This window comes from Aythya marila (genome assembly GCF_965140915.1).
Source record: "Aythya marila genome assembly, chromosome: 2".
In the NCBI taxonomy this organism is placed as follows: domain Eukaryota; kingdom Metazoa; phylum Chordata; class Aves; order Anseriformes; family Anatidae; genus Aythya; species Aythya marila.
The window spans coordinates 110,882,881-110,895,078 of NC_139043.1; the positions used below are offsets into that span (position 1 = coordinate 110,882,881).

The following is a 12,198-nucleotide window of genomic DNA, read 5'->3' on the forward strand; positions in this document are numbered from 1 at the left end:
AGGATGAAGAGCAAGCTGTTGTCTAGAAAAAAGCATTCAAGAGTAGCTGGAGAGAGAGGAGAAAGACTGTCAACAAAATGAGGCTGAAGTTTCACAGTGTGTACTTACACTGCTTTTGGACAAAATCTTCCGTAAGGCAAGATGTGCGAAGTAATGAATGTGTATTTGGAACTCAGCTCCACTAACTACTCATAAGATTTGGCAATCTAAATCTCACACAGGAGAAGCCTTCTCATTTGTGCTGGGATTTATAACATGGACAACCTGCCTCCAAATACTGAAAGGCAGATCTTCCTGAAATCGTGTGTGCTGCATCTTCATGCAGGCTAGTATTTTCCAGGACTGTATAGAATAGTTCAGTCAATGAGATTCCATACTGCACCCGATATCATCCCTGAATTTCAAACTAGTGTTTGAAAGTCTGTAAGTGGCCTGCTTTGTAAACCTCTAAATAAGGCATTTAGCCTGGGAGCATACCATTACATATTGTGGCACAAAGATGTAAGTTGGAGCTCTGTAAGACAGAGCTGTAAAATACCAGCAACAGACAGGAAAATGTTACAGGCCAAGCTGAGAAGAAAGAGTATCTTGCCTATATATGCCACACAGTCAGAAAAATGGTCTATATATAGTTTAAAAGTAATTTATAAGCAAGATTGTTTTCAACCCAGCTGAAGCACATCTAAATTATTTGTGGCTTGCCATGATGTTTTAAGTAGGCAGAACAATCCCAGTTACAATTCCTCGTGCATAGGACAGGACGGAAAAATACCCCCCACCGAGGGCTGCCTCACAGAGTACAGTATTCTACTTCTTTTGTTTTCCCTGATTACTTACAGCTTCAAGTCTGTGCTTACAGAGCTAAAATTATAAACGCAAAGAAAAAACCTTACAGGACTGTTAAAATTCTAAACAGCTTTTCAATTCACTCCTTGAATGGATTCCGGGTAAGTGATTAACATTGTCACTGGGCATAACAGAGAATGGGAGAGAAGCAAGATATCCTCAAAGGAAAAACATAGAAGGAAGACCATATATATGCATTTATATGCAAAACTAGCCTTGAAAATATTACTTCTCCATCCCACTTATGAATAAATTCCTTCATTATTCCTTTGAAGGGCTCTTAAAACCTAGGAGTCTCCAAACGAGGTATGGTAATCCACCAATCTCTATCCCGCTAAGCACAGAACAGACATCAGGCTGATCTTGAATGAAGAAGCGATAAGACATCGAAGGGAAAGTAGTACGAGATCTTGTCTCACACTACAAAATCTTCTTCAGTGGAGGTTTTTAAGGAAAAAAAAAAAAAAAAGGTTTACAAACAAAAAATAATATTAATAAAAATAAAAAAAAAAAACACTATCAAATCACCAGAAAAGATGCTCTCAGTTCTTGCTCTACAGCTCAGGGAATCAGACTAAATGGCCCTGAAGACCTTCCCAGGCTGTCATTTTTAATATCAGCTTCGTAACAGCTGCAGCCATACACACTTAGAACTGCTTTCACCACCTCTAGATGTTTACAAAGAGAGGTAAACACCAAACCTAAGAAAACAAGGCACTGACATTGAGCACTGTGCCACTTCTATTCAAAGAATCAATCATATGTAAATTTAAAGAGAAAGCGATCTTCAGGTGGGCAACACAAGTCACACAAAGTAGTCGACTCATCTGGAGTATTTGGAAAAGTGTGGATTTTGCAGAAACAAAAACCCCTTTGCCAGGGGAGGTTCAGGTTGGACATGAGGAGACATTTCTTCTCAGAAAGAGCAGTCAGGCATTGGGACGGGTTGCCCAGGGAGGTGGTGGAGTCACCGTCCCTGGGGGTGTTCAAGGAATGGTTGGATATGGTGCTTAGGGACATGGTTTAGTGGGTGACATTGGTAGTAGGGGCATGGTTGGGCCAGATGATCTTGGAAGGCTTTTTCCAACCTTAATAGTTCTATTAGTATTTATTTGGGATGTAGCTGTACTCCTTTGAAAGCCATTAAACACACTTTCAAAAGAGGTTGCTTGTGACTACATATTAGAAGTAAACTGGGAATCTTATTTACAATTTCTGACCATAGATCAGCTGCGTTGTTTCTTGTGTGTGTTTATTTTTTTTAAACCTGAGTGCAATTCCAGCAAACCAAAGTGAATTTTAACTAACTTAGCCTTTTTCTATTGAAGTTCTCAGTTGAAGAGGCAGGAGATGAAAGCCTTTAGCAACCCCTAGACAGAGAACAGTATTAGACACTGCAGTGTTGATTTCATCTTGAAATGCAGAAATGTAATTAATTCCTGAATTAATTCCTTTAAATGATGTTCTTTTTCAGTTGCTTTTTCTCAAGTTACATAGGAGGTTTTAAATGCTTTGATAAATTATGTCTTTTAATCTGGAACTATGTTTAATCACATCTTGTACTCTACATTTTCAGAAACATCATAAAATGAGTCTCCAGCTAACACATGTGAAACTGGCAAACTGTATCAACAATAGCTGTTCACTTCTTTAAAAATATGATCTGTTTTTCCCCAGATCTCCATCAGTACCCATACAGCCTACATTCAGCTGCAAGCAGGAGGAGTTGGAATATTAGAAGAATAATCAAAATGCATCTTACTAATGTCAGTTTCCAGGAAGTGAAATATCTGCATGTAAAATTAGTCAATATAGGTCATTTTAAAAAGCAGGTGAGACGTGAGACTTATTCCCTAGCTATAGAATGCTGACAGTTCCTGTAGCACACACTGAAGAACAGCTATTTTCAAACTAAATTATTTGCTTTTATGGGCTTTTTTTTTTTTTTTTTTTAATATGATTGTTCAAAGAACTGGTGATCTCATTAAAGGAATATCTGCAATAGAACTGAGACAGTTGACCTTGGAAAGAGTTTTGTTGTTGACATCCTTGAAGCTAGACTTTCATTCCTGGACTTCATGCAACCAAAATTTTCATTTTTCTGAAATAAATACGGATTAAGTTGAACTTCATAACAAGAACAGGTAAAATTCACATAGGTAGAGTTAATTCGTATCTTTATAGCAAATCATTCCCTTCTCTCCTCCAAAAATGAGTTTAACACAGTTTCCAGGTAAGAGGAGTTCTTCTGGATGAAATCTCAAAGAATTTCTGCCCACTATGAGGAAAGAAAAAACCACCCCACCGCCAATCTATGCATATACCTATAAAGAGCCAACAGCATTTTCCCCACAGGAATAAGCATTTTGCTTTAGAAGCCCTGACTAAGTTTTCCCAGCAGTTCTGTTAATGATTGTCTGCTTCCTTCATTTAATAAAATGACTTAATTTCTTTAACAGTGCTTGCACGTATCACTAACATTTTAGTTTCTTTGGGGCAGATACATGTATAAAGAAAAGTGGGAAGTGTACAGATACCACTACTTTGAAAGACTGATGAACTTTTATAGCGGTAAAACTATGAGAGTTTTGTTACAAAATTGTTTGTTATGCAGTCAAATTCTCTGCAGGAAAAAAAAATAGCTTTTCTGATAGACAAATTCTTAGTAGTCGATTTTCTACAAGAGCCAGACTCAATGGATTGAGATGGGAAATGGCAACACTCAAAACACATGGCCTTTTTTAAGGCTTGACTTCCCGTGCAGTACAGGAAGTCTGACACCTGACACAAGCGAAAGTCATTAGAAGTTACTGTACAGTATAATTTATTAATTTATTTTTTTTACGCTCAGACACCAGGAAGTATGCCAGTGTATTTTAACAAAATAAAATGCCGTAATCCATAGCCAAGTAAATACTAACCTTTCTCTAATATATCATCCATGCTAACTCAGCTGATCATAGGCAATAACAGACCTTTCTGGACTGCTCTTTCACTGCGCAGTTGTGAGCAAGAGTTGTGCCCAATTTACTGTTATCTTCCCAAACTCCACTCTGTAAATCCCACACCAGTCACGTTAGCAAGGGGAGAAGGCTCTCCTACCATAAAACAGGCTCTCCTCACAGCATCAGCAGTAAGGTACCAAGACAAATTCCATTCACAAACGTTTTTTCCGTTTTGTTATAGTCTCAGTCACTTGATGACCCAGGGGACTGGGAACAGAAGTAAGTGGATGTGGCCAGTGTTCATCTCAGACTAAGCACTGAGACATTCATTCCAATGTGCTGAGTTCCATCAGTCCTGTTTACATCTCATAAAACCTCAGAAACACAAAAACAGTGGAAGAGGCCCTGAAGCCTTCACGATTTTGTACTGGGGACAGGCCTTATTATTTTAAGTCTCTCATGGTACAAAACTGAGACAGCACATCTGTGCTTCTCAAACCTCTCCATTCAGGACCTGAAGCAGCGCTCGTTGTCTTTTCCTTTGCTGAACAGATGCCACACCAGCTACCTGCATGGGATTCACTCTCTCCTGCTGCCAGCTTATGACCTACAGCTCTTTGCCCTTCCGTTTGCCCACACGGCAGACCCAGCGACAGAAAACACGCTACTCCCCTCACTCCTCACCCCCACCACGCCGCAGCCACCACTCAACCCAGCTGCCTTTCCCCCAGGACACGACCACACCACGACCCAGCACCGAACCCCTGCCACAAACCTTTCTCCCCCGGTGTTTTTAGCAAGCTGCTGCCACCCCTCCTCCCCTACACACCCCACTGCTACCCCGGGCAGCCCCCCCGGGGCCAGGCCGGCCTCTCCCGCCTGCAGTGTGTGAGGGGAGAGGCGCAGCCAGGCCGGGCGCTGCCGCAGCTTCCCCTTTCCCCCGTCAGCAGGCCCGCGGCCGCCATCTCGCCCCTCCTCCCTCCCCGCCCGGCGGAGGAGCCCCCCCGGTGCCTGTGAGGCCTCCCGGGCCGCGCCTCGCCCCCCTCACCGACCTGTGGAGCCAGCCATCTTGTCCGAGCCCCCCCCCAGCACCCGGCCGGGCCTGCACGCCGCGCGCGCGTCACTTCCGCCTCGCGCACCCCCCCCCACCCCTCCTGTCACTTCCCGCGCGGCCCGGAGGGGGCGGGGCTACGGGGAAGGGGCGGGGCCAGGCGGGCTGAGGCGGGGTGTGCGTGTGTCTGTGGGGGGGGGGTGTCCTGCAGCAGGTGTAGGGCACAGCGTGACGGACAAGTGTGTGACAATAAATTATTAAATAAATTGTTTTCTACACAGTTCAGGTTTTTAAAGCACGGATTCTGCAGCCAGCCAGCCCCCTTGCTGCAAAGCGCAGCCTGCAGAGTTGGTCCCCAAACCTCCATAATGGTCCCCAAGCTCCGGCCCATCCCTGGGGGAAGGCCTTTTCAGGTGATCCTTGGAATAAAGTCTTGAGAGAAGGCAAATACGGAATAATTATCCTCCCTTTCTCAGATTGCACTACACCCAGGCATTCAATAACTGTATCATACAGCTCTAGTGCAAACATTGTTTTTCACAGAATGAATAATTAACTCGTGTAACTCGGTTAAGCACTATATGATAGAGGTCAAAAGCCTATGAGAGTGGCAATAATAATACTAATAAAACATACTGAATTACCTTGTTTTTCTTTGCCCATAATATATCTATGAAACTAGTGACTCAAAAAGTCCAGATAGAGCCAGAGGAGTCATTGCTCTGGAATGGACACTGGGCTCTGGAAACTACTTGCACCATCATCTGGTAATTTCCTCCCACAGGTACTGCTTTTGGGAGCTTGGACCCTTATTTTTCTCAGCCCACTAAATTCTTCACAAGACAGTGTATCTAAAAAGAAGACATTCAATGCTACATGGGATAAGAAAAAGCTCTTTTATTCATATTGCAGTACATTCACAAGCCATAACAGATACCAGAGCTCCTCTATAGGGAGCTGAACATAAATATAATGAGCACTCATTAGTCCAGAGTTTACAGTCAGAAGCCATAGGTCTGCAAGTGACTGCAGACTGCACCTGCCCCACTGAATTCTCTCATTTCATCTGCACAAACTTGCATCTGATTAGCTGAGAAGAGCCACATTACTCATCCTCTTTAAAAGCAGAGGAAGCATCAAGTATTATGCAGTAATAGGAACACAGAAAACACAGAAGCAATAATTTAAAAAAAATACATAGATAACCAGTACAGAATCTTATTCTAAGCAAACAGACTTTTAAATCATGACCTGAGCATAGACAGGGCACCTGAAGGCTACAATGCTCTTCTCAAAAGTGGACTTCATTTTAACTGCAATTACCTGAATGAGCTAGTAAGAAAATCAAATCAGAATAAAAAATTATCTCACAACAACTTAAAATGTGTAAGCATAGTTGTACAAAGAAAATTTCCATAGTATTTCACAGATGTGAAGCTTCACAAGCAACAGATATAATCTTTTTATGAGAAATAATATATAGAATATTCTAGCCCATTTCTTCTAATAAATAGCTTACACAACAACAACAAAAATTAGTAATCCTCACAGGGCAAATACAATATGTGTTTCATCATACACTAAACTGCATTATGAAAAATAATAATAATAATAAAAAAATATAAACTACATAATGCAATCATAAACCAAAGTTTTAATTTATTTTTCTCTGTAATTTATTCATGTTGTTCATTACTGTATTGAAATGTCAATAAGCTTTGTTATTTTATGTAAGGAATATTTTTCCTCCTGTACATAAAAGAAAAAAATTATCATTTGGAAATGCAAAAATAAAATACTGAAAATATGTGAATCTTTTTATATTATAATTCAGTCTTTTTTTTTCTACACTTAGTTTTTCTTGTATAATGGTATAAATAGGACATATTTTTAAGTACTGCACAAAGAATAAATACCAAAAACATTCCCTGGAGAATGCGGGCATCGATCCCGCTACCTCTCGCATGCTAAGCGAGCGCTCTACCATTTGAGCTAATTCCCCATCTGAAAAAAAAAACTTTGAAGCATAGACTTGTGCACTCCAGACTTGCTGATAACAACACAACCATTCCTGATTACAAATTCACTGTGTCTTGCTGAGTCATTCTTTCTACTCACCAGCAGCTGACAGCAACTCACAGCTGGAATCACGCAGTGTATATTCCAGCATGTATGCTACCAGAATAATCTTAATTTCTGTTATAACACAAGTCTTTGTTATTCAGCTGGTTTCATATATAATGGTCTCCAAAATATTGACCTATATAAGGAAAAAAAAAAAAAAGGTGTTATTATAAAAAACTTGTATTGAATAACTCTTCCAAATTCAACACGAAAACCCAACTTCTTTCCAATTTTGAAGGTGTACACATGAAAAAAATGGTCCAGGAAACGTTTAATGAGTGAAAAATATTACATAGCTGACTGAAATGGTTTTATAATCTAAATGTATACACATATATTTATCTAAGGAAGCACAAATAAATAAGGGAGCAGGCTGGATGGTGGTATTTTGGTAGCTCCTTAAGTGGTTCCTTTTCTGACAGGCTGTACAGCTTACAAGCCAGGCGGGGTTGCCCTGCTCCTGCCACCTTCCTTTCCACTCCTCCGGCATCCTCTGTAAGGAAAAGACACGGAACTTAACGATTTAAATGGGAAAAATGAAAAAATACATATATATAAATAAAAGACCATCTCCGTTCCGGTGGTCAGGAAGCCGAGAAATTCAGACTTGGGCCGCGAGGCGGCAGCAGGGGCGAGGCGGCCTCCCTCAGGGCCTGACCCCGCTTCCTCAGCAGCTGGTTCCCCTTCCACACACACCGTCCTCGGTGCCCCCCAGCCTCGCTGCCTTTCTCCTTTTCTCCTGGGCTTTCTCCTTTTCCACTCCCTGCCCCGAGGCCAGCAGGTGACACGAAACCTAAAGCTGGGATGAGGGAGTCAGTCAGGAGACCAAAGCAAGAGGCGCCTTGAGCTTGAGCTCAACCGCACCGTGTTGCTGTTCTGTAACAAATTCCACGTGAATATTATTCATCAACACGTGTTTTTAGAGTTTAACCAAACTCAGGCTGCCTTCCACTTTACACTTCCCTGTTGTTTTAACAACAGAAGCCTCCCAAGTATCTCTGAAATATAAGTTTGCTACTGTACCTAAAAGGATGCACTCAACAAGAATTGACACTCTGGTTCTCTGCAGGGCGAGAAGAATTCACAATTTTTCCCTAGTTTTACATGGTAGTTACCGTACTTTTTAGCTCTTCTCTGCAGGTAATAGGTATTCCTGCATGTACACCTAAATTATACAGCACATTAGCCACCATAAGGTGACACCCTGTTACTTAAACTTCCATTTTTCCACTTACAGAGGCAAGGAGATCATTCTTGCGCTGCATTAGTGCTACACCAGACAATGAATTTTAGCTAAGTTAAGCCGTGTTTCTCACTTCACAGAATATGACAACAGAGCAGAAGGCATTACTCACCCATCAAGCCGAAGTCAAGCTAAGGGGAAAACAAATCAGATGGTGAATGGATATAAGATTGCTACCTGACTGGTTTCTAGCTGGCCTGCCTGGTTTTCATGTTGCCTTACTGGCTTTTGATGACAACAAATGGGCTGGCTTATGTACATTAGCACTAACATGACGAATTGCTTGGATTGCAATTCAGTTGTTTCTGGAGCTGGATTCTCAGACAAGTGGCAACACAAAGCTGGAATAATTGAAAGCAACTCACTCTCTTTATTCTGTACAGCAGTTATCTGCATGGTGCTTGAAAGGCTTTAGTGTTGATCTGCTACAGATTTCATGATTGTGCCAGCCACAAGAAAACGGCATGTGGAACAAAGAATAATGGTATTTGGAAAGGATGTAGTTAGCTGTCAGCTCTCTAATACTATGAACAGTCCTAGTGAGAATAGGAATTAGAAATAAAGCTGTTGTGAAATTAACTGTTTTTAAATTTAAGCTGTGTTACATGCATTTTTTAAAAATACTAAAACTAGTCCTGCCAGAGTTAAATACCATTCTTATTTTTTGTTATTGTTTTCGTTTGTTTGGGGGGGGGGGGGGGGGGGGATGGACGGATGGGGGCGTAGGGGTATGAATGTTTGTGTGTCGTTTCTGAATGTTTTTAGAATGTTTTAAGATTAACAATCGCATTAAATTGATGTATCTGTAGCTCTTGTGAAGTAAAGAGATATCTTTTCAATATAAATAATTAATTTTTCTATGCCAGCTGCTATAACATACAAAGAAGATTCAGCACATTTTCTGCACTCAAAACACTAGAGGGAAAACAGAATAGCTTTTGGTATCTCAACAACTCCTCTTTCTTATGAACGTTAATTAAACTAATTAATCAACTACTGTGAACACAAAGCTTGAGTAGGCCATTGGAAGGCACCAAATCAGACATCTGTGAAAAAAGTGAAGTCTGGATAGTTACAAGAAAAACTAGAAAAGCTGCATCTGTATTTCTCACCTGCAGAATCTTTCTTACAGAAAGCACTTCACTGGTAGTAGCAACTGTGATATAAAATCCCGCAGAAGTAAGGCATATGTTTTTCATGTGACCTTATTTATGCAAATTCAGTCACCTTTAGGACTCTCATCTGGGCCTAGGAGTACCTTAATCATCTGTAGGAATTTAGAGTGAGGTAGCTAACCAACGTTAATTATTCCAAGGTAAAGGTCAATCACCTTTAGTAGTGATGACAAAGATCATAGTTAGACCAGACATTCCTGAGTAACCAGAAGATTGGTTTTGTGTTTTTCTCCATTACCTTAGAACAACAACATAACTTGTATTTATCTTTATCTTTTGAAAAGATGAACCTTTCATGACTCAACTTCTTTAGAGATGAAGATTAGAGATTCTTTAGGTACCATCAATTCAAATACTGCTATAGTTTTAATTGACTGGTTAACAATTCAAAGCCTACATTGATCTTGTTTAAGTGGTACTATACACCAAATTTTCAGAACCTTTTATTTGAGAAGTATTGAAGTAGCTGAAATTTTACTAACAATATTTAGCCAAAGGAGGACTCCTGAGCTACAGAAAGGCATGAGCTTTTGTCATCAGAAAACTATCTTGGCTTTTGCCTGAAGAGAATTTTGAATTCCTTGTTTCTCCCTCATTTTTTTTTTTAGAAAAAAAAAATATTTAGCAATATGCAAAGACAGTAAAGTTACAAATGCACAACAGATGGGCTACTGCCAAAATTTTCAGAGACTCCAAGGAACAGAGACAGATGGGAGCAAGCTGGAGCAGCAAAACCTACATAATTTGAGCAGCTGTGCTGGAAGGAGAGATCAACGGTGGGTTTTCCCATCCTCGTGAAAAATGGCCTTTGCTTGCTAGCAGTTAACCTGATGTCTGGTGTTGACACTTGAGAGATCAACATTTTTCTTCTGTAGAACTGGGCAAGTTTTTACAGTTTACAAACCAGCCCTATGTTTTATAGTCTCTTTAAGAAGGAAAAAAATATGAAAATAACAGGGAAAGATATATTGTATATCCAAGTAATTTAAAGAGTCACGCTCCCAAGTGCCATCAACTACCAGGAATGTGTTTATGACATAACAATTCCATCCTCCATAAACATGGATTGATATACGTATTTTTAAATTACTTTTTCTAGCCTTCACCTTCACTGCAATGCCTTAAAAAAATGCATGGACGTAAATCTAATTATGAATTTACATGTTTAAAAATTTACAATAAGGTATTTTTGCTTATTTAAAGGTCTATACACTTGGCTGCAATTTTTGCTACTTTGGCCATCACATGTGAGAAACCTAGGGCAAAACCTGCTCTTGCCAACACTGCCTTCCCTATCCCTGAAAAGTCCAGTAGGCAGCTGTAATGTTGGGCTGCTTGGGAGGGAAGATGAGGGCTGGATGCCATGAAATGCCCTCACTGTACAGGCGAGGCTGTACTTTTGGAGACTTACCGACTGGCCCAGCGATAACATCAGGAGCTAGGATGTGCCTGAGGTATGGTGTCTCTCTGTGCGTGTGATGGTGAACCTCTCCTCCCAGCTGTTTCATCACCTCACATGAAGAAGAAAAGGAAAAAAAAAAAAAAAAAAGAATAGGGGTGTTGGAGGGAAGAGTTATGCTGGTGGGGTGCTGCAACAGAAGGTTCCAGCACCGGGTGGAGCCCTGGCAGCTTCTGAGGGCGGGAGGAGGAGAGCCCTCGGGTGTGGGTTTGGTGTCTGCCTGAGCAGCCCTCGAAGGAGAGGAGGTTTGTGTGCAGTCTTTTCTGTAGTCTTTTCCTCAGAGAAAACTGTGGGTTTCACAGTGTAGTGTGAAACCCACACTGTAGGGGTTAGGGCACGCTGGCTCTGAGGAGGGGGGTGCAGGTAGGTGCCCTCAGCTGGCAGTGTTAGTGGGGTGGTCCTGGGGGTTCTTCTGTGGTGCTGTCGTGGCTCAGGCTCCAGCTTCCAACACCTTGCACCAATTTTGTATCATGTTAGTTTAATAGCTGTTGTTTCCTTTATCTTCTGATGCTGCTCAGCTGAAGTTTGCTCAGTGTATTGTTATTATGATTTCCTGAGCAGAAATCATCAAAGTTGGTGCGTATTGTATCCTTTCACTAAATTCTGCTGTGCGTTTGTGTGGTGAGGCACATGCAGGATGTTTATTTCATGCGAGAATGTGGCAAAAAGAGAAGTAAGCTGTGAATAATGATGACTTTTTAACTGGAATTTGAGAGATGTGATTTTATGATGTTACAGAAGTGCAGTATGTAAGATGCGTTAAAATCATATAATTAAAGTCTAGCCCCCCATTTTTTCCATGGAGAAGACATAAACCAGCTTTGTAGGTGGGGAAATACTACCTGAAGATGTATTTTCTGCTGTGCTTCTGTTTAAACTGAACACAAAGAGGAGCTGCTGTAGGTCACTGTCTGTATGTGAAGGATGGAAACAAGCTCAGGGATGTTTCTGCTGCTTGAAAATCTTACTGAAGGCTGAGCACCAATGCCCCTGTTCCAGCACAGACTAGTCCTCTGTCTGCAGTAGTACCAGTAAAGACAGCTAAGTCCAACTGATACTAAACAGGTTTTATAACGCAGAGTAATTTTTTTTTTCTTTTAATTACAAAAGCTGTATTTTTTCTATTTAATCAGAAATAAATCTGATATTTGTCTATATTAGATAGAAGTAGTAAACTGGGCTCTTTGTGGTGCTCAGTTGATCTTTCCAAATTTAAAGCAGAAACCAGAAGTGTTAAAATACACATTGGATGGAAGCTATTTCAAAAAACATTTACCTAAATTTCAGAATAAATTTCTAGTCAAGAGAAAATAGAGGGAAAAACAGGAAAAGAAATTACGTGATTGATGAGCAGG

The 12,198-nt window shown here is 40.8% G+C and overlaps 1 protein-coding gene across 1 annotated transcript in view; it reads right to left on the minus strand.

The window, feature by feature from the left end:
* UBE2V2 (ubiquitin conjugating enzyme E2 V2) overlaps positions 1-4,929 on the minus strand; it is a 28,408-nt gene extending 23,479 nt beyond the window's left edge. Inside the window, exon 1 of the mRNA XM_082753672.1 lies at positions 4,844-4,929. Within this exon, the coding sequence (XP_082609798.1) occupies positions 4,844-4,859 (16 nt within the window). The 5' untranslated portion in view covers positions 4,860-4,929. The remainder of the gene's footprint in view (positions 1-4,843) is intronic.
* Positions 4,930-12,198: the final 7,269 nt, after the last annotated feature.